A 23681-nucleotide genomic window follows, 5' to 3' on the forward strand; every position below is an offset into this window, starting at 1 on the left:
GTTGTGAAAGTCTGATTGATAAGGTCCTTGAACACACAGTAAAATGTTTGCTTTGGCCCATATGCCTGATTCCCTTCAAATAGGATTTCATATCTGAATAGTTTCCCGTTGTAAATAATTTTAAACTTGTTTCAATATTGTCTTTTAAAATAAAATTCCATATTCAGGATGTTTACATTTCCGGTTATTTGTGGATGCAAAGAATAACCTGTCTGTACACATTTCTCTCTTACATAATCAATGAAGGAGTGAGATGAACACCAATCCGCATGCCAGTTGCACAATATGTAAGCGCCATGTTTGTTTCGATTGCTCTAAAATTTCACTGAAATAGCAGAGATCAGAATCCAGCCTTTGTCTGCGAAGTGCAACTGAGGAAAACGTAAAGGATTCAAATGCTGTTTGAGGCAACCATTGAGGACATCTTTGTGGGGATTTTCTCCTGTCACGTCGTCAAAGGCTACACTCTTTTAGTCTGGGAAACTGACAAGTCATTATTTTGGGAAATGAACAAGGCAGTTCATGGCTCCCTCCCAATCTCACCACAACATCTGCAGTCTCACCACACTCAGTAGTTTAAACAATAAATACATTGTGGGGCTTGTTTTCCATGCATAAACTAAAGTAAACCTGGAACATGACTGTCTCTATAGTGATGACGTAGCCAGCTGGAGCACTGATAGCAATTAAGCTTCTTGACCAGGCAGTGAATGTAAAAGGAATTTTCTAAGCCCGCACTTTTTATGGAAACCCCTAAATTGCCTTCCTTGTCTTCTGTTCGAAAGCACTCACATTAATGCTGTGATCTCAGCTAGGGCTAAGAGGAACTCCTTGGAGCCTCTCAAGAACTTTGTTGGAAATGTCAGTCAACCTGGAGCCTAAAGTGAACAGTACAATCTGCAGTAGCATCGTTGGGTTTATTTTTTCATGCCCAAAAGTTAATTTATTTTATTTACCTATACATACATACATACATACATACATACGCCACCCATCTGGCTGGGTTTCCCCAGCCCCTCTGGGCAGCTTCCAACAGAATATTATAAACACATTAAAAATGCCTTCAGATGTCTTCTAAAAGTCAGATAGTTGTTGATTTCCTTGACACCTGACGGGAGGGCATTCCACAGGGCGGGCGCCACCACCAAGAAGGCCCTCTGCCTGGTTCCCTGCAACCTCACTTTTCACAGTGAGGGAACCGCCAGAAGGCCCTCAGAGCTGGACTTCCCAAGGCTTGCGGATAGCCGGCAGCAGCCCGAATGGCTTTGGGTAGCTATCCGCAAGCCTTCGGAGCCCGGCGGGAGTTCCTGCCAGGCTCCAAAGGCTTGCGGATAGCAGCAAGCTCCGGGATAGCACGCAACCTCTCCCCCGCTCCCAGACCCGTTCTGGGGGCTGGGGTCGGGGGAAGCTCGGGCTTCCCCCGCCCCAGCCCCGCGGCTAAAAAGGAAGCCAAGACAGCAAGCGGGATCCATCCCGCTTGCTGTCTTGGCTTCTGCCAAAGCTGCGTGCAGCCTCTCCCGGCTGGAGGTGTTGTGCGTGGCTAAAGAGGAAGCCAAGACAGCCAGCGGGATGGCTTCTTTGCTCTTTGGGGCTGTGGGGGGAAATATTTTTTTTTCTTTATTTCCTCCCCAAAAAACTAGGTGCACCCTATGGTCCGGTGCGCCCTATAGAGCGACAAATACGGTAAGTTAAATAAGCAGGGAGGCAATATACAGCCTTGTCGTACTCCTTTCCCAGTTTTGAACCAATCAGTTGTTCCATATCCAGTTCTAACTGTACTTTTCTTAAAAATCCCTCTGCTTGTTTTGTTAACTACACACCACCTGTGTAGCCTGAAAAGCCACCATCTAAACTGCTGTGATTAAATGCACGGATTCTGAATCACCATTTGGAAATGCCTGCCTTCTTTAATTATCCTTTAGTTTTAAAAAACAAAAATCGAATCCAAGTGTCTGGCATCAACTCCATATGAATATCATGGATCTCCTCATTTCTCACGAACACGCTTTTTATAATTTCTACTAATTGCGTAACACATTTTAAAATGTTGGCTCATAACGACACTTGACGTAGGTGGCTGGTAGGTAGGTAGGTGAGATTTTGAAGATGGGGCGAGTGGCAGAAACGGGCAAAGCAACTATAATACCAATGCTACCTTTGCACAGGAAACTACCTTTGACGAACACTGACATACCCTCCTCTCTTATTGTGTATCCAGCCAATGAAGAGGCATTATCAAGAGTTCAAGAACACATTCTCAAGGAACAATAATTATTAGTGCTTGTGAGTTGGGGAGCAGGAAAAGAGTGGGAGTGGTCTGAGGCCTGTGGGGGCCACATTTGTGCCCCCCCCCCGTGCCTGACTCTCCCCATCCCTTTGGAAGAGGGTCCATTTAAATTCTACAGTGGTACCTCAGGTTACATACACTTCAGGTTAGTCTCTGCTAACCCAGAAATAGTGCTTCAGGTTAAGAACTTTGCTTCAGGATGAGAACAGAAATCGTGCTCCGGCGGCATGGCAGCAGGGGGAGGCCCCATTAGCTAAAGTGATGCTTCAGGTTAAAACAGTTTCAGGTTAAGTACGGACCTCCAGAACGAATTAAGTATTTAACCTGTGGTACCACTGTACTAGATTTGACTTTTACCCAGAACCATGGAAAAGTGAATTATGTGTGTCAAAGATTCTCTCTGCTGGGATGGGGAGGAAGCAACCAAAAGGTGTGTGCGCTTGCCGGCATTCTTTCAACATTCCATGCCGTAGGAAATTTCCCAATTCCAGCTTCCTTATTCCAAACAAATTCCTCTGAAGTCATCTTTCTACGGTACAGGAAATCAAAGCAACATGATTCAGCTTCTGCTGTCGTTCATACGAATTTTTTATTTCCTTTTTTTAAAAAAAGAGAAGGGAAAAACACTCTAGCCTTCATTAGCTATTGGAACCGATGAGTTTTGGTTCCTCTTTATTCCCAGTCAGTCTTTGTTTGTAATAGCTCACTTGATGCCACGAGGGACATCCGTTCTCGGTAAGTCGAACGCTGCCAAGCGAAGTCTACTACTCACAGGAAAGAAAAGGCACAACACATCCGAATACCTTTGTTATCTCTCCTTTCAAAGAGCGTTAACTCATTTGTCAGGCTTCCAAAATCAAACATCCCACTGGTGTTGCGAACCACAAAATGAAGCACATTTGGAGCTGTTAGACTCTAGAAAGCTAAAGTCTTCAGCGACAGTCACAGGGAACTTGCCATTCTCCGATCAAGTCAGATTTTTTTTTTTTAAAAAAGAATATATTATTCACAGTTCCAGTCTCCCAAACTCAGCTGCAGGTGTGACTATGAGATTTGCCTAATGGGATTTTCCCAGTGTCGGGTAGCTCTAAGAATTGTTCAGATAGAGGAAAACAGGAAAAAAGACGTGAACACTTGTCCAACCACCACTCTGCAGGTCCCGGATGCTTAGTAGTAACACTGATTAATTAAGTAAAATGCAGAGCTTGAAACGTGCAACTGATTATGTTACCAACGGAACATAATCAGTACTGTTCATAATCACTTTACGTTATTAAAATCATTTTAGTAAAACTACCATGAATGATAGATCGACGTGTTCTTTGTACCTGCATGTGAAGAAAAAGGAAGTTTGAATCTTTTTCTTTCCTATTTTTGTATAATTGGTTCGTTTACAAAGAGTCACCATAAGCTGAGAGACGGGAGTATTATTTCGGGTCTACTGTACAGCATGCCTTTGTGAACCTCCCCCCCGCAAAATGTAAGCCATAATCATCCCCAAGACTGGCATTCCTATCTTAAACACATCTACTCTGAAGTAGTCCCACTGATTGCAATCAGGGTGCCAAAGATGATGTTTACATATGTCCTTCCCCTGCATTGTTAATCTGTACGATTCCGCCCTACATTATTTTTATGCACGTAATGTGACTGACTTGCATGAGTATTCTTTGCACACCATGAAAAACTAGTGGGGGGGTCATTCTCACAAACGTAGTCAGTTGACTCATGTGTTTTCAGGGTACACTTACACAGATTGGACAGTGTACTTCAAAGTGCCATTATTAGCCTCCTTCCTGTTAGGGAAACATAAGCATACATATATTTGCAGAGAGACCACAACAATAGTGCTGTCAGCAAAATGAGCAGAGTTGCCAGAATTATAATGTATTAAAATACAATACAGTGGTACCTCTGGTTAAGTACTTAATTCGTTCCGGAGGTCCGTTCTTAACCTGAAACTGTTCTTAACCTGAAGCACCACTTTAGCTAATGGGGCCTCCTGCTGCCGTCGCACCGCCGGAGCCCGATTTCTGTTCTTATCCTGAAGCAAAGCTCTTAACCTGAAGCACTATTTCTGGTTTAGCGGAGTGTGTAACCTGAAGCGTATGTAACCTGAAGCGTATGTAACCCGAGGTACCACTGTAGTCTGTTAAACATTAAAAGCTTCCCTAAAGAGGGCTGCCTTCAGATGTCTTCTAAAAGTCTGGTAGTTGTTCTTCTCTTTGGCATCTGGTGGGAGGGTGTTCCACTGGGCGGGCGCCACTACCGAGAAGGCCCTCTGCCTGGTTCCCTGTAACTTGGCTTCTCTCAGTGAGGGAACCGCCAGAAGGCCCTCGGCGCTGGACCTCAGTGTCCGGGCTGAACAATGGGGGTGGAGATGCTCCTTCAGGTATACTGGACTGAGGCCATTTAGGTCTTTAAAGGTCAGCACCAACACTTTGAATTGTGCTTGGAAACGTACTACATTGTTTTTATACAGAAGTTACAATATTGGCTCGTATTTATTATTATTAGTCATTAGTTATACTTTTATACTGCCTATCCATCTGCATTCTCTAGGGGCAGTCCATAGAATGTTAAAACCAATAAAACAATCATAAAAACCCCAACCACGGCTGCTGCCTGAGTGCTGGAAGAGAAACCTGCTCCCTGCTGCAAGGCTCGTTTCCACCTGGCCTAGGGGGCACAGCCCACACTCACCCTGAACAGCTCAAAGGTTCCTGGGAGAGCCACTGGGACATTGCTGGAACAACTCTTGGGTTGGGGCAACTGGCTAAAATGTTTTAAACGGTTCTAATTTTGGTTCCCCTCTTTCATTTTTGTCGGGTTGGTGTTGGTTAAATGTTTAGTGACTTTAATTTGGGTCTAACTGTAAGCTGTTTGTTATTATTATTGTTATTGGTTTTTATTGATTTATTGCTTGTGTAGGATATCTTGTTTTTTAATGTTTGATGTTTTGTTTTGTTGTGTTATGTATGTTGTAAGCCCCCACAAAGTGGCTGGGGAAACCCAGCCAGATGGGTGGTGTCAGGGATCTGTTATCTTCGCAAGCATCCACACTCTCTTCTGACAGGCGGGATATAAATTAAAAATTATTATAATATTATTATTAACCATACAACACATTTGAAACAGTATAAAACAACAGCTAACAGTTTTGAACATGCACAAAACAAAGAGGTGTAATTTTACTGTAAGATGCAAAAGGATGGGGGGTATAATTAAAAGGCCAATTCTATACATACCTTGTGGGACATCTTTGGGAGATGAAAAGAATAAGGAGTAAGCCCTACACAAATACTGAGTGGAGTCCCTAAGATGGTTGGGTGGTGCCTGGTATGCCTTCTTTTGGCAACTCCTGCAGCCCAGCTAGTGCCAAATACATTGCTTTCCTTTCCTTTGGACCACATCAGCAAGCCAAGGGGGGCGGGGTGAGGTCTTGTCATCTAGGCAGCCCAGGACCTCCATACACAATGGCCAGGCTTGCGCCCTGGTACTAATGCATCAAAAACAACTCTGGAGGCAACAGTTATGAGTTACCAGTCTCTGCAGGTGCTGTCATTCTCCAGCGGTTTGACTTCACCCCTGGAGATGAAGACATGGATGGGTGCCAACAATTATACATGCCTATTCAAAAGCAGTCCCATTTAGTTCTCGTTGATTTCAGCAGATTGCAGTCTGATGTGTGGCATCTTGGATACTGGAAGTCTTGGATACTGGCAGTCTTGGAACTTGAATGACAAGAAGGGAGTGGTGATAAAATCCGCAAATTGCCTTTTCTACTACACCCCTCCAGATGTTATAGGACTCCCAACTGCCAACAGCCTCAGCTATCACAGCCAATAGGCAGGAATGATGGAATTTGAAGCCCACCTGCATATAGAGGTCCACCTTCGCATCCCAACTATCCAGCAGAGCAGCGGGGAAGAGGTGTAGCCCACTGTCAAAGTGCATACTTTGCGTGCCACAGTTCCAAGTTCAGTCCCTATCCTGGGTAACTCCAGGTGTGACTTCTGCCAACCGTTAATAGACTAGTCTTCCCAACCTGAACCTGGTGCCCTACTTGATTTACCTCACGTGCAGATATTGTAAACGTCAAAATATTGAACATGCAGGAATTAGCAAGTGGATAGCTGATGGTTAAGAATAATAAAACAACAAAAAGCTATTATAAGGTTAACTGTAAGGAACGAAATGTTAATTAGAAATAAGTACAGAAATAATGCAGCAACAAGAACAGACACATCAAGAACAGAGTGTCGGAAACCAATTTTTGGAAAGTTTGTATTAAATATGTTTTAATGTGGCTGATTTGGTAAAAATTTGGAAAAATCAATAAAAATGATTTAAAACAACAACAACAACCTGGTGCCCTACAGCTGTTGTCGTTATTAGTTTCATTTGTGTATCTAGTTCCATGTTCTGGACTACAACTTGCATCAGACCCAAGCAGCCTAGGATGATGGGAATTATAGTCCAAAACACCTTGGGAGGGCACCAGGTTGGGGAAGGGTGGTTTAAACAATATTGACCTATATGGACTAACGTTTGGACTGTCGAAGGTAGATTCCTATAAAGGTAAACAACCTTAACCAGGTGAAGGATGAAGAAATGGAGGGTGAGGATTAAAAGGGTTCAACAAAGTCACAACACCCCATGGTGGCAGGCATTGCCAATTACTTGAAGGAAGTGAGTGGCAAGTAAACAGTTTGATGTGGCTTGACCCCAACACATTAAAGGGCAATACAAGCCAAAACAATGGGACTTTTGTTTAGATACTTCAAACAGGAGAACTCCAGTTGTTTAGATAGTTCAGTTTTCAGAATAGGAAGGCCAGGATAATAGAGGATGAGAATGAACCTGAGGTTTACACTCTGAATGGTGTTTTTGTCCAGTAGGAATAACAGGGAAACAGAATAAATGTAGGATGTCCCTCTGTTGGATGGGGGGAGAGAAATATAGGTGGAGGGGAAAGTTGGAAACAAACTGAGATTTCACTAAACTGAGTACTACACAGAGTAAAAAAAAAAATCAACCGCTTTCAGGATATTAGAGCTAATTTCCTCTTGTCCTTTTAGAATAGCTGAGAGAGACTTGAGGAAATGAGTCAAAATCCTGGAAGATGTTTGTACTACACTAAAAAGACAAACAACATCTGTAAAACGGCGCTCAAATGTAAAGGGAAACACTGCGTGAGATGGCACTTCTCTAGAGGAGTGAAAATGACAGGAGGACAAGAAAAGAACCTGCCTAAAGAGGTTTCACCTTGACTTATTAATGCCACTGCTTATAAAATGCATCTCATAAATTAATGACACAACCCTATATAAGTTTACTGGGAATTAAGTTAATGCTGATTTCAGTGGGACTTAGGTGGGCATGATATTGGAGCCTAACAGCACAATCCTAAACATGTCTACTCAGAAGTAAATCCCATTGGATTTAATGGAGCTTATGCCTAGCGTTACAGCCTCAGCTTTATGTCTCATGTGTAAATCCTGATGACCTTTCAGCCCTTCTTCCCTCCAACTTTGTCTATTTCCTCATATTTCCTCAGATTATTTCTGTCTCATCAAATCCCAGGTTTAATTCAAAATATTTTGAACAGCTTCAAATTCAAAGTATACTACTAAGGCACTCTAAACACAGCTATTTTATCTGCATATAATTTTATTTTTCCAATTAATTGACAGGGCCAGAGGTTTTCAACCGTTCTGAGTCCACGGCTCCCTTGACCAACTCCGTTCTTTCTGTGGCACCCCTGTGGGGCTCAGGAGTCCAGTTATATCACCCCTTGCCAAAATATCTGGCAGCTTCTTGTCCTTTTTCAAATACCCTTCCTTGTGGAGTATCCCCTCACGACTCCTATCCTCTCTGCTTGGGACCGCTGCCACCACCTCTGGCCTCTGAGCTGCCCCATTCCTGCCCCAAAGAGAGGTGCCTCCTCACACAGGCCCACAAGGGCCTGCAAAGCACCCCCTGGCCAGTCCCAGAGGCATCATTCACCTGGGAGCTTAAAACCAGCTCTGCGGCAACAAACAGCTGTGCAAGCCTTTGAGAGGCAGAGACACAAGAGGGCATCAGAGGAAGGGAGGGAAGGCAAGAGGGACAGAGGCCAGTGTTGCCTGTGGCACCCCTGACTATCATTCAAGGCACCCCAGGGTGCCACGGCATGCTGGTTGAAAACCACTGGGTAAGGCTATATAATTTACAATGGTCACATCCAAAAGATAGGTCGCTGTCCCCAAAGGGTTTACAAAATCACATCTGGCATAGGGAAAGTAATAGAGAAAGGTACAAACAGGGGGAGAGTATATATTCAATTCAGTTATACATACTAAAATCTTGGTTTCAGTGGGGGGAATAAGAGGGGATATGCAGATGGCTTCCATCCCTATCACGAGGGCTTAAGATGAGGATAACAGTACAATCCTATGCAGATCTACTAGGAAAGCCACATTCAGTTCAGAAGGACGTACTCCCAAGCACCTGTGTTGAGGGTTGCAGCCTAAGACAATTCAATGGAGGTCACTTCTGAGCAGATGAGTATGAGACTGGTGTATTTTATATATCCATAGTTGCTAAAGGTCTCACAATGTAGTAAAACAGTGGTGGCCAAGCTTTTTAGGCAAGTATGTGACACGTTGCGTCTAAAGTATGCAATGCAGCCAATCTAGCGTATACAACGATTCATATAGTTCCCACAGCTACATTGCCTCTGACTCCACCTAGTGTTGGCCTCCCTGCCTTCCAGCCTCAATGGCATGGAGGAGACCCACCTGCATGGTTTCTCTCTCGCGCGCAAGTTTCAGATCCTGTGAGAATCCTCCTACTGCACAACAGGACAGGGAGAACCTTCAAAAACCTGCACATGCAGGTTTGACTATATGTAAATCCACCTGGAAGAAACGCAAGACACTCACACCAGGTGGAACAGGCACACGTGGGTACATGATTTTATTGTGGACGAAGGCAGGCAGCCACAAACCAAGCCACCAGCTCATCAGATAAACCGCTGGCCCTCTTGTAAGAAGGTTGCACAGCAGAACACCTCCCCATGGCTCTCATTTTCAATTAATTTTGGAGCACTCAAGGAACAACAGAAGTCTTATCTTGCCTTCTACAATCTCTGCCTCTCACCCAGGCATGCCAGGGCTCTTAGGGCTGGCAGTAGTGAACCCAGCCAAAAAATAGGGGAGAATTAGTAAGCCAAGTCAATATTTGTGGACAAAAACGATGAGGGGAGGAGGAAGGCGGTGACAGTACTGGAAAAATCCCAGACAGGTAGCTGTCTGGACGCCAAGAAATATGATGCTGGTACCTACAAACTTGAAATACTTACTTCGCTTATTCCTGACATATCAAAACTCTGACATTGGTTTCTAGATATTTTGAAATATTTTTCCACTATTGGACAGGTAAGGGAGGAAGAGCACGATGATGCAAATATCTCCACCCCACCCAAAACACCTGCCATGCTGCCAGTTCCAAATAGTGCAATATTTCTGTTTACACTATGCTATTCAACAAAGGACTGTAATTCAGAACACCTTCCATGATCATACAGTGAGAAGAGTTGGTAAGAGAGAATAAAGGTGTCTTATGTTGCACTGTTATTTTGTCATTCTTTGCACTGTGCGGATTATTTCATCCTCTGAACCTGTGTTTTCTTTCACCCCGTAATGTTTCGTGAACTACCAGAAAACAGACTGCCTCAGGAAGGGGGCAAGCTCTCCTTCCTTGGAAGTAGAAGTTGGACGGTTATCCGTCAGGGATGTTGTAACTGCAAGATTCCTGCCCTGAGCAGGAAGTTGGGCTGGATGACTTCCAAAAACTCTTGCAACTGTAAAATTCTATAATTCTAGGTCATCAAATCTGGGAGATCCTCAAAGCTCAGCATGGCATTGGGCAGGGAAAAAATAAATTGCAGTGGATTAGTGGTGTACGGGTCAATAGTCCGTGAGACGACTGGGGGCTCCGTACGAACGCCACCAAGACAAGCAAAAAAATTAGAAATTTGATTAAAATCTCTCTGAATTCTTTTTCAAAGTGTCACTTGCCATCTAAAAGTCAACAGGGAGGGTTCCAAGCAAACCTCTCTAGGCAGGGACATTCACAGCTGTGGTGGTAAGGCTTGCAATCCTGTACACATAGTTGAGATGATGGAGGTGCTTACAAGAGAAGCCTCCTTGTACAGTACAATCCTTGTACAGTGCATGTGGGCAGGGTTTGAAATTAGCAGAGTGCCAGGTGCACTCTGGGTGTCATTTTTTGTGTGACTGGCTGACACTCAAGGATTACTGAAATGTATGTGCTTTGAAGCCTCAAAGTATATGTTAAGAATAGACAATATGTGAAGGAGTTCAACAATAAAGAGTAGAGTGTGTTGAAAACTGAAGTATGGTAACATAATTTTTACTGTAAACACCAAATTAAAGATTTATTAACAATTTCTGCCAAAAATGTGGTATTAACAATGTGTCACTTATGCGAATTGTGTATTAATTCATGCTTATCAAAATAATAAATAAAAAGGGTTGCTGACACATATACACACACCCCAGTGATAACTAGCCATTCTGTTTTGGCACCCACAACTCAGGTCCCAGAAGCCATTTGGCTCCTAGTTTTTCTATCCCAGTTTCTAACACTGCATGTGGGCAAATATACAGGAAAAGGTGATAGGAAGAATTACTAGGCCATATAATGCTTTAAAGTGAAAAACTATCCATTTGAATTAGCCCAGAAACAAGCAGGTGCTGATCTTTTAGGACAGGCATAGGCAAACTTGGCCCTCCGGATGTTTTGGGACTACAACTCCCATCATCCCTAGCTAACAGGACCAGTGGTCAGGGATGATGGGAATTGTAGTCTCAAAACATCTGGAGGGCCGAGTTTGCCTATGCCTGTTTTAGGACCATGTCGCAGCATTCCACAAAGCTTTTGCACCTGTTAATGTTTCTGAACTGTCTTCAAAGGTAGACCCATGTTAAGTAGACCATAATCCATAAAGTGGTTCCCAAGACATGAGATTATGGAGACAAGAGGATTCTATATAGCCAAGCTTGAGAAATTCTATATTTCTATAATAAATTTCTATAATATAATATATAATATATATTTCTATAATATGCTTGTGTATTACTGGACAACTTTCCAAGATGCAACATGCATCTGATGAAGTGGGTCAAAGCCTATGAAAGCTTATGCTGTAATAAAATCATTCTTTAAGGTGCTACAGAAGTCTCTAGTTGTGAATCCTCATCTGCAATTCTCAACCACGTCTCATGCAGCAGGTCAGATGAAATCAAAACAGTAAGGTGGCAGCTACATTCAAAAGGTTCACGGAGGTGGCATGCATGGGTTTTTCCCAACCTCATCAGCACAACCACCCTGCCAGGATGTTAAACAGAGAGACTGCGACTTGATCAAGGTCAGCCCATGAAATTCATGACCAACTGGGGATTCAGCAAGTCCGAAATTTCCATGGTTTGAGTGAGAAAGGAAGCTGTTAAGGTGTAAAATGGGGGGCGGGGAACTGTATGGAAAGTTTGGCAGCCCACCCAGCCAAGGCCACAAATATGCAAAATGTGAAAAATTTGAAGAGTTGAAGGTGTTAATAGCTCAGTTTCATAGGAAGGTTAAAGTTAGGTATTGTGCCAGTTCCCCTCTATTGAAAAGCGTGAAGCAGAACAGTAAACAAAGAAACTAAACCTAATGTAAATGTCTGCGCTATGTTTGCCTAGGTAGAGATCCATTAGGGCAGCGTGTCTCCTTCTGTATCTTCATGCTTCTCCTCCATATTAATAAATTAATCCAATGTGTCACTCAGAGCAAAAACAAACAAACGTTCTCTTCTGTGAGGCTCCAGAGAACACCCAATGCCCGAATATAGTTAAACAAAGAAACAGGAGGCAGAAATAATCACTCCAGCAACCTCTTGTCCTTTGCACACCAACGCTTAAAGAGGTGTGTTGACCTTCCAAAGAAGCTGTAAGGCCAACCCTGTTTTCCCAGGTTTTTCCTGAAGAAAAAAAGACATCCTATAGGGATCCGACAGAAATCATGAGGCACCCATCACACGTGGGGGCGGGGGACCAAGAAAAGCTCAGTTGCCTTATCTCTGGCCTAGTATTTAATCTTTGCAATAATTAAACCATTGATGTCAATAATGGAGACCATGTTTTGAGGCAGAATGTTCAGAAATGCATTAAAAATGGATGTGGCTTTCACTATTAATATGGAGGTCAATTGGTGGAAAGAGCAAGCTTACAGCAGGGTTTGTATTTGTTTAGGGGGTGGTCTGCCCGGTTTAGCTCCATTTGCCTGCTTCTGCTTTTTATCCTCCTCCTTCTTGTCGTCACCACCATGACAGAGAGGCAGCTCTGATTCACCCCTTAGTGGGCTGGCTGGTAGGTCCCAGGGGGCAGAACGTGGAAGGAGAACTCCAGCTCACTGTTTCTCTGTGTTAATGGGTCAGCACTGCTGAGATGATGGATTTAAGTAGATCAGCTTCTAGCTCATGTCAACTTAAAAACCTGCTGTCTAGTGACCCTCTTACACAGAGAGACACACACAGTACTGCCACAGGCCTGGCTCACATTTTGGGAAGACTGTGCAGCAATCTGCAGATGCGCATGGCCCAGCCACAGATACATACCCTTCCTCTCCACAGCAGTGAATACCCACACACAATGTGAAGTGGATATTCCAAATGGAAGGCTACGTGCACAGAAATCCAATTTGTGTGATTTCTCTTTCACACACAAACACACACAGCTACATGTGTTGTACATGGAGACTGCGACCCACTCTTCCAACCAAGAAATATATAGTACTGGTCTGTAAACATGTGAACCGGGCCAAGACTTGCACAATATGTTGCTGCACTATGCAGCCTACCCATGTGATTGCGGGGACAGAATGTGCTATATTAGGTGCAGCAGTTTGCCACCTGTATTCCTGTCAAGGCATAGCTGCTACTTGCTCCAGGTAAGCAGAACATAATGATGCAAGCTTAAGGTTACAGCTTCTCAGAGATGTACTGCTGCCTTCTTAAGAAGTACCCAGCTGATAACAGTGATTCTAAGCAATGTTTCAGGCAAGGAATCAGGACCAATCGCCCCCTGTTCCTGGGTTAAGAATGCCAGCAATTCTGTCTTTCTTTTTGTGCATGTTAACATAACTCCCTGGATCACTCTATCGGATGGATTCCATCAACTTTGCTCACAACAAACCACACCTTCTTCTGCGACATGTCCTTTGCCAGGGCAGAAGAGTAAAGATGTCACTAACATACCTCGCATATTCCAGTAGCAGGCACGTACAACCTCGGGTATTTGTGTGCAACCTGATCTAATATTAAGACTTTTCTATGTTCGCATGGCACAACTTGAGATCAGCCTGAAACAAATCATCTACCTCAGCGTCTTTAAGAGGTTGTTTCCAAGTAGTTTTGCTCAATCCGACTATTACAAAAGCCTAAAGTTCACCTAAAGTTCAGTTCTAAAGTTCATCAGTAGCCATAGTGGTCCCCATCAGATTTTGTGGACCACAAAAGTCACCATTTCTAAGTCATGCATCAGGAGGGCTACCCTTAATGAATAGTGCTAAGCCCAACAGAAATAAATGACACATAGATGCTAAAGTGTGTGAATTTAAGCCAATGATTTCAACAGGGCTTAAGTATTGTTTCAACTTCCTCCAATTTGTGTCCCTGGCTTTGTCTTGATTCTAATTACGCAGCTGTTGCTGCCGCACCATCCTCTGAAAGATCAGAATCTGTTCTCCCCATACCACCTGCCAATTGCAATTCAATTATAGCATTTCGCAACAATACAGCAGACACTAAGCAGTTTATCAATGGCTATTAGCCGCAATAGCTCAACTCCCCAGCCCTCTTACTGCAATCACTAACAAACATAGCTGAATGTGCAGTGTCCAAAGACCTTCAGGATATCAGACAGATAAGCCCATTCCCTCTCCTACTTCTAGATTCCACGACCACCAACCACTAGGTCCAATTCCTGGCTATTTATTTGCTTATTGCCATTGGGCGGTTCACATAATCTGGTACTCACAAGATGTATTGCACAAAAACATGAGCCCTCTTCAGTTGTACTCAGCCCTGTACTCAGGTGTACAGAATACATGGAGGTTCTTCTGAGAAAATGGCAGCTAGACCAAGATGCATGATTGGTGCCAGTTTGAATGGGGGGTCCATGCACATGACGATACGATCTCAGATGGCCTAGAGTTCTCCTCCTGGTGGGGACAGCTTTACAAAGACATCTCCTTACAGGCATGCCTCCTTTCACATTGATGCCAATCAAATGCCAGCTGTGGATATGGCCAATATGTGTACAGATATCTAGGATGTGGGGCTAACCAGACAGCCTCTTCACACTGTTAAGATATCATGGTTAAAAGCCATAGACTGAGTCAAGCGCAAAGCTCTTGAAAGACAGCGGCAGCTTTTGCCAGCGTAGCATTGCCAACACTTCTGCGACACAAATTGTGGTGTGTGTGCTCATTTATTTATTTACGCTGTCTCCCACTGTTTCACCAATGGCGCTCAAGGTGGTAAACAACAATAATGTAAATACAATGCTGGGCTTGTGCAGCAATTTGCGTTACCTCTGCTGTGTGCAGTTGCTCTTGGGATCAAGCTATTAAGATTCTGCTTCATAAACAGCTGTTTGTGCTCACAGTCAACGCTACATCAAATAGCCAAGTGCACGTTTATGGGAGTCCACTGGCAAAAGACAGGTGGCTTGGTAAAGACTGGGCAGGTGTCTTTTGCTGCCAAAAGCTGCAGCTGGTCACCAGGTACACCTAATAAGAAACAGGTGCAGCTGCAGCTGTTTTCAAATCACGTAAGGATCTGAGGTTACCAAAGGTGCCATGCGAGCTGGTTCTTATACCTCCAAGTTAATGGTTTTAAAACTGCAATGCAAACCATGTTTTACCTAGATGGCTCCATGCAAGTATATCAACAAACTGACAGAACAGAGCAGAGGGATTTCTGACAAGGTCAATGCAGAACTGCAACTGGGACCAAAGGAATGAAATTACATTGCTGGGCTCCTTAATTAGCCATTGGGGAAACCCTGAATTAGGTATGCTGGGTTAGGCCACATAACCATCAACGTCTCTGTTGCACAGGTAAATGTAGACCCAACAAACCCATTTACATTAACCAAGAACAGATATAAACAGCTTTGGTTTCTCCTTCACTAGAAAAGTGCTGGACACAGCCCTCAATCTCGTGCATTATTTCACCGCTGTACGCTTTGCAACGTTCATTTCAACCGCAAAGGCACGCTGTACTGATTAGGAGATAAGTTAGCCTCAAAAACACTCGCTCCCCCATGACAGACACGATACGGAAAAACCCATCAACTTGCTTACAAAAAATAAAATACAGAAGTTTCAAAAGTTGTTCGCATAGGCAGTTTTGCAGGCATTCAGGAGTGAGAACTGTATATGGTTGCTGGAGTCTCCTCTTAGTGGCAAATTCTAATATTGCACCTGTGCAGGATGCAGCTCAGACTCCTCGTGAAATGGTATTAAAATGGGGGGGGGGGTTAGAAAGGTATTTTAAGAGCAACAAAACCAACATGTTAGAAGTCCATAGCTGCAGCCAACATAGAGCAAGTTGAGAACATTTAAGCAGTTATTCCTGTGCAACCAGCACGGTCAACCACTCTATTATGCCTCTACAATTATATCCAGGGAATACTGTGACTTCTGTATGGTGTTCCTAACCCAGATCCTTACTAATCCTAGACAAGCTTTCTATCTGTCACTACTCTATACGGAAACACCCTCTTCCCCCAAAAGTATCATCTCAGCACTCCTTTTTGTTGTTGTTGACTAATGTCCTGCTCCAAAACACATTTCAATGTTCCGTATTTCCAGTAAATAACATTCCTAAAAGATCACAATAGAAGGTCTGCAAAGTGAATGAAGGGTTGTTTCTTTACATGTGAGATAGGCACTTCACACAGTTTGTATAACAGAATAATACACCATGCATGTGGCAATCCATGGACCTTTGCTCTGTGGATGTCCAGAGCCATCCGGACATCTAAGTTGATTTCATTCACAGATTTCAGCTCCACTGAGTTTCGGGTACGAATTAGTGGCAAGGTTTAACAACACATTTCTGCTTAGGTTTCACTGCTGTACAAATACAATTAAGGCTCTTTGAGTGGCTTCTGACATGCACCTACCAGCAACAGGTACGTCCACCGGTAGCAGGCTGAAAAACGCATGTTCACTATATATTATGTCCTTTCTATGTACCAAATGGCTCTCACTGACAGGTGCCAGCAGAGGGTGGGAATCCCCTGACAAAATCACCTTATGAGGATGGGGGAAAGGAATGATCCGGCAAACAACGTGGCAGCAGTTGCCACTTTAAGACTCAGTATGTTGGCTCCCCAAAGAAACCGGTCATTTTATATGCCATATGCAGGTTCCACTCTCAGCACGTGTTGTCTGACACTAAAAAAAAAAAACAGCAGTGGCAATGCCAAGACAAATCTTGTGTGTGATAGTGGATACATATGAGACATGGCTTGGAGAGTTGGGATGAGCAAGATTCTTCAGCAATGGCTACATAACCAAGTGGTACGGGGAATCAACACAAACTATTGCAAGTACTCGTGGGTAGGTCCGCTCTACTAACCTAACATGACAAAAATTATTTCTCAATATCAAAAGATTTGTAGAAATTACAACTTGCTTTTTATGCAATAATAATAATAATAAACCACCCTGCATTTTCAAAGCAACATTTTTCTATAAAGGGTAGTTATGCTCCGAGTAGACCCACTGAAATCAATGGGACAAACTGGCATGATTCCAAGTCCTATGGGCTTGCTTCTGCTCTAAGGTGCAAGGGATGTGACTGCGTTGTCCCCTCGATTTTGCCACATAACTTGATTTCCCCTCTAGGACGGGAGTGCTCCTTGCAGAAGACCCGTTTCTCCAGAGAATTTAGGACAGGATTCACTGATGCGATACACTGGGGCGGTCATTTGAATCCTACTAAAACACGTTATTTGGAAAAGCTCCTTCGCAATCAATGAAACGCTGTGTTTTGTTTTGTTTTGTTTCCATCCCCACCCCTCAAAATACCATAACTTTAAAGTTGCGCATTTAAGTATCGCGGCTTGCAAAATAAACCTGCAGCACCTTTCCTGACGCTTAACGCGCCTGCGGATCGGAGCGCTGGAGCCTAAGAGAAGGCGCATCCCGGGCGCATCCCGTGATTGGCATGACTGCAAACACTGACCCACTGGCCGCCTACAACTTAAACCGGGTTCGAGATCCCTTCCCAATGGGAAGCGAGTGAAGCTGACCTCGAGCTCCAACTGCCCTTCCTGTGGGAAAAAAGAGGCCGAGCTGTTTCGCCCAAACTCGTGAAGCCACCCAAGCTGGTTGCCAAACAATCCCTTCTGCCCCCCACGCCCCCAATTTCCCCACTCTCCGCCTGACCCTCAGGCGTGTGCATATTCTGTGCTCCTCGATCCCCAGATCCCCGGCACGGATCTCGAGGGAGAGGCGCGAACCTAAGGACGCGCCTCCCACCCGGACACCGTTTGTGCCTCTCCGCGCGCGCCCCTAGTTCGGCTGCCGTGCGCAACCGTCCTCAGCGCGCCAGGTGCCGCCGGTGGCTTCCCGGAACGCCGCCGTTTAAGAAGGGATCCGACCCGCTCGCTTCCCACCTGTTGATTCGCCCAGAAGAAGAGCCAGCAAAGCGACCGCCCAGAAAGCTGGGGAGCCTTCCATGGTGCCGCTGACCGGTGTCCTATCCTCCAAGCGCAGAGGCTCTCCAGGCTGACCTTTCGGAAGAAGGGTCCCCTGCGCGCGTAAAGACACACAGAGAGAGACGCGAGCAAAGCCAGCTCCGCGCGGGGAGCCCGACTCGCACTGCCTCTCGCCTCCTGCGGCCACGCCTCTGTCTCTCTCTCTCTCCAGCAGCCCACTGGCTCCGACAGACAATATTCCCGCGACAAACTCCAGGGGCTGGCGCGGGGTAGGGAGGGGGGGACTTGCAATGTTGAGGGCTGAAGGGAGCCTATCAGACCTAGCAAATTACCGTATCTCTCCGTTTTTTTTCTGGAAGCGTTCTAACGTACACAGAGGAATCCTTCCCCTTTTCAGTTGGAAAAATAAATAAATAAACCACTCTCTCCCCTCCAAGTCTCCCAGACACTCCAAGGGAGAGGTGTTAATTAAGAAGGTAGTACTGTAGTTGTTTTATGGAAAGGGGAAGAGACAGTGCAGAAGTCGCTCTCCAACAATGAAAGCCACCATGACTTCCCTTCAAAACTCTACAAATAAAACATTTACAGTATAACAGTTGCTGTTATGGAGTCAGCTGTTCTTTATGAGATATGTTGTGCCAAAACATGAGCCCTCTTCTGTTGTTTAGCACCCAGGTGTGCAGAACACATGAAGTTGTGCAACTCCAGAGGGGAAAAGGTCTTGCTTTGCCCCAAGTTAAGCATGTTTATGTTGCATTGATTGCAATGGAAGGGCTGAAATCAGTGGACATCAAAAGGGCTTGAGTCAGGCTAAATCATGTGCATTATGAACCATTGCTGTTATAATATTTTTACTGACGAATAGCCAATTCACACATGCACCAAATAGGCATATCAGGGTAAAATGAGGGGATGGATGCAGAGTTTGGTATGTGATATGATATGAAGACGTTTGTGCGTTTGCATGTGTGACAGCTTCGAAGTGAGGTCTAGCTTGTTCCACCTTAGGAAATTAATGTGAGTAACGTTGTGAATCCGGCTCATGGTTAACTATCCTCACACCGCTGCACCACATTCCAGTTCTGCTTAGATTCAGACCCAATTTATGCTCTTTGGCTTGTGCTTGTTCTTACTATTGCTCCAATCACTTCCAAAGAAGCAGCAAACAAGAAAAGCAGGGATGGGGAACGTGTGTCCTTCCAGGTGGAGAAGTGGAGGCCTTCCATAGCTTAAGAAAACAGCTCCTTTCAACAAACCGTAGTTACGATTAACCATAATTTGAAAGTTAGGATGTAACACTAAACTGTGATTAAGCTAAAATGGAAGCAGAAACTTACGGTATGCAGGCTGAGACCCTACCTGCCTGCGGACTGTCTTGCCAGAGTAGCGCATGCTCTAGTTATCTCCCACTTGAACTACTGCAATGCGCTCTACGTGGGGCTACCTTTGAAGGTGACCCGGAAACTGCAATTAATCCAGAATACGGCAGCTAGACTGGTGACTGGGAGCAGCCCCTGGGACCACATAACACCGGTCCTGAGAGATCTGCATTGGCTCCCAGTACATTTCCGAGCACAATTAAAAGTGTTGGTGCTGACCTTTAAAGCCCTAAACGGCCTCGGTCCTGTATACCTGAAGGAGCGTCTTCACCCCCATCGTTCAGCCCGGACACTGAGATCCAGCGCCGAGGGCCTTCTGGCTTTATTAGAGCAGGCATTTGTCCAGAGATATCGGTGGCCCTGATAAATAATTCCATGGGGCCTAAAATATGGGGAGGCAGGAATTAACGTACACACCATGGCTCTCAGTTTTATGAATTGGGAGGAGTAGATGGGTCTCGAAAGGCTGTATCAACAATGAGAGAGCAAAGATGTATACAAAAGTCCTATCTTCATTCATAGTATAATATTCCGAAGGTAGCACATTGCTTACCGATGGAAGAATTCAAAACAACTTGCCAGAAAAAATCCATACAAAGATTGAGAGAAAGACATATTGCTGTTCATAACAATGCAGCCACTATCAGGATAAAAGAGAATTTCTCTTCCTCCCTCTTCAAGGCCATCAGATACTTGAAAGAAATTGCCAGTGGTGAGATGTTAGTTTTGTTGCTGTCCCAAACTGCAAATCTTTTTCAAAGGTTAACAGCCTTATCCCACATAGTCTGGCAGCATCAGATGAAAGATTTGCCGTGTATGTAGAAACTGTCTGTCTCACCATTTCTTTGCTCGTTTTCATTTTTTGACAGGGACTCTCTTTTGTCTGGTGGATCCATCCTTCTTTGCAAAGTAAAATATTGATATATTTACATCAGATAGAGTACTTCAAAACTCATTTCACATTAGGGTCAATCTCATCATACTTTTTTTTTTTTTAAGAAGAGGAGAAGAAGAGGGGGATTAAAAAATTACAAAAAAAAAAAATACCGGTAAATGTCATGACTAGCCCACATTTTGTGGTTATTTGTCCTAGATTCTACAGAATGGATATGACTTAATCTGTTCAGAAATAAGGAAATCATTCAAAGTTCCTCCATGAGTCCAGTTGCCTGTGGTACACACATCACGATGACACAAATATCTCCTTACAGATCTATTCATTTGGTAAGATTTAAACAAATGCATTTCACTTAATTCTATTTTGCAAATTCAAGTCAGATGCAAAACAAGAAACAACACGCACAAATCACCATGCAAAACATGGTGTTTTGGTGATTTTGGTTCTTTAGAGCAGGCCAGCACCACTTATGACCAACCAAGCAAAAAATGTAGAGTGGGGGGGGGAATCAACAAACCTCCTTTTCTTGCCTGGTTGGGAATGCAAAGGAAAAGGGTGGGGTTGTCCATCCCTTATAGGTCAAGATATGGCTGGTGGCCCACCTGTGAGTTGTAACATGCCTGGTTTAAAGGACTGCAGATTTTTATTTTATTTTATGGAAGGCACGCATGATCAATCAGATTTCCAGGCCTTAAGGAATTCATTGATGCGGAAAGCGCAACTGGAAACAGACACGCTTATATTGCACACCCTCCACGTGCTCCTGTTTTCCAGGAATAGTCCAGGAATTATGGACGCTGTCCTGTCTTCTGATTTGATTCCCGGAATGTCCCTATTTCCCCTGCCAGTACCACCACCACCACCGAGCTTGGGGAAGAGGATGAGTCAGTGCTTGTTCTGAGTGGCGGCGGCAGCAGCAGTGGCAAGCTGCACTGAAGCATCCTGTTGCCTCTTGGTTGCCTCTCCACCGCTGCCAGCCTCCTCCCTTGGGCAGCTTGTGGGTCTGAGGGACAGGCAGAGCACAGGCCTGCCCTGGGCACGAAGAAAGGGGGAGAGGACCAGAGGTGTTGCTGTTTTTAATGCTTTGCGTGCCCACATCTAACCTTGCCCCTTTCTAAAATGTATTTATTGGTGTGTGCTTTTCTTTTTGTAAATCTACCAAATAATAAAATCGAGATTAAGGGGTGTTTTCAGGACAGTGGAGGGTGTGTGTGTATGTGTGTCCCGTTGGTTTGTGGTAGTGGAAATGCTCTGGGTAGGGGGCCAAAAATGGTGTGTGTGTGTGTGTGTGTGTGTCTGTGTGTGTGAAGGAGGGTCAGTTGTGGGGTATGAGAAATGTCCCTATTTTCACCGGAGGAATGTTGGAGGGTATGATATCGGGTTGTAAGATCTCTTTCCTTAAGTTTTTTTTCCATTGTGTACAGGGAAAACATCAAAATAAGGTACTATAACCAGAAAGGTGAGTGGTGGGGAGGGCACCGAAACTTGCTTGGGTGTGCAGCTCAGGCCTGTGAGAGCTGGGTGTGAGACTCATTCTTTCTTAGAGTCCCTCCTGAGGGGATTCTTCTGCAGAGCTCTAAAATGAGGTACAACTCACAATATGAGCCTAAAGGTAAATGTAAAGGGACCCCTGACCGTTAAGTCCAGTTGTAGACGACTCTGGGGTTGCGGCGCTCATCTCACTTTATTGGCCGAGGGAGCTGGCGTACAGCTTCCGGGTCATGTGGCCAGCATGACTAAGCCGCTTCTGGCAAACCAGAGCAGTGCATGGAAACGCCATTTACCTTCCCACCGGAGCGGTACCTATTTATCTACTTGCACTTTGACGTGCTTTCGAACTGCAAGGTTGGCAGGAGCAGGGACCGAGCAACGGGAGCTCACCCAGTCACGGAGATTCAAACCGCCGACCTTCTGATCGGCAAGCTCTAGGCTCTGTGGTTTATGTAGGATGCTGCTACTCTTACTTATTTAAAATATTTCTACCCCACCTTTTTTGCATCTCTGAGATACCCAAGGCTGCTAACAGTCGCTGTTGCTCTTGTCCTTCAAAATACAGTATACCACTAAAAGGTAAAGGGACCCCTGACCATTAGGTCCAGTCGTGGCTGACTCTGGAGTTGCGGCGCTCATCTCGCTTTACTGGCCAAGGGAGCTGGCGTACAGCTTCCGGGTCATGTGGCCAGCATGACGAAGCCGCTTCTGGTGAATCAGAGCAAAACACAGTTTCATTGGTCAGATCAGATAAGTAGAATAATGGTTGGTTTACAACCGTAACAAAATTGGTCTGGGATTATGGATGTCTAGCTTTCAAAAGTCACTGACTCTGGGTAAATTTTGCATTCTATAATTTGTATTCTATACAGTAATCTAATGAAAAAGTCTGGGGTAATGATCACATCCATTTTGGATGGAGATGCAACTGTTCCACGACAAGACTCTGGTGTGCTAGAAGGAGTCAGAATGTTACAGGATGCCTTCGTAATCAAAGAGTCGCTTATTGCATATATCAAAATGGCTCACTTATTTTAACGTTGTTTGGTTTTGCTAATTAGCTATAATGATTTGCAGTTCAAGCTAATGATTTCAGGGTTCAGAGTAGATAACTATTTTTGCAGCGTGACATCCATGTTGCATGGCATTTTAAACTATCTTGAGCAGCAGCTTAAAAGCCCTTCTTTTCAATAAGTGTGTCTCTAATTCCTGTGTCCAATCAAACCGGGCAGCAGTGTATTTTTCTCTCCTTTAAAAATAAAACAACATTTTGTGTGATTATGTAACCGAATACATTGCAGAAAGGTAAGACGCCATTCTGAAAAATCAGTTACTGCAAAGTTATGCCTGAGACTGGAAGCGTGCAACTCTCAGGAAATTCAGAAGTATACTTCCTTCAGCAACTGCTAAATCTATTTTCATATTTTATGCGCTTGTAAATATCAGGTGTGCAGCGGCAATGGATCAGCAGTGGGAACCATTACTTTTTTAATTTCCTGACTGTGGAGTTATTAAATGTTCAGCTTGTGTATTTCATATATACTATATTCCCCAATGGAATTTTAAAACAGCATACAAGAAGACATATCAACAATCTTTAGATTTTATGAGGACTCATTCTACAAGTTTGTTGATGGGCTGAGCTGAGCTGACTAAGTTACCCTACTCAGTGGTAAGAAGGAAGAAGTGAGACATCTTTTTCGAGGCAAGGAGGACAAACATCCCATGATACACTCACCTTTCCTCAAATCCACCTATTCTTTTCCCACTGACAAATATTAGCTTTCAAGCCATTATTATTATTATTATTATTATTATTATTATTATTACACTTATATCCTGCCCTT

The 23681-nt window shown here is 44.2% G+C and overlaps 1 protein-coding gene across 2 annotated transcripts in view; it reads right to left on the reverse strand.

The window, feature by feature from the left end:
• KIT (KIT proto-oncogene, receptor tyrosine kinase) overlaps positions 1-18310 on the reverse strand; it is an 80144-nt gene extending 61834 nt beyond the window's left edge. The window contains exon 1 of one of the 2 annotated variants that reach the window (XR_014551949.1): positions 18025-18310. Coding sequence is in view for 1 of the 2 variants with exons in the window: in XM_083630204.1 (XP_083486330.1) it covers positions 18025-18088 (64 nt within the window). In the remaining variant the exon portion in view is untranslated. The remainder of the gene's footprint in view (positions 1-18024) is intronic. The other variant, XM_083630204.1, reaches the window with a different exon arrangement.
• Between the last annotated feature and the right edge of the window lie 5371 nt (positions 18311-23681).

Source organism: Podarcis filfolensis (assembly GCF_964270895.1).
Source record: "Podarcis filfolensis genome assembly, chromosome: 9".
Taxonomy (NCBI): Eukaryota; Metazoa; Chordata; class Lepidosauria; order Squamata; family Lacertidae; genus Podarcis; species Podarcis filfolensis.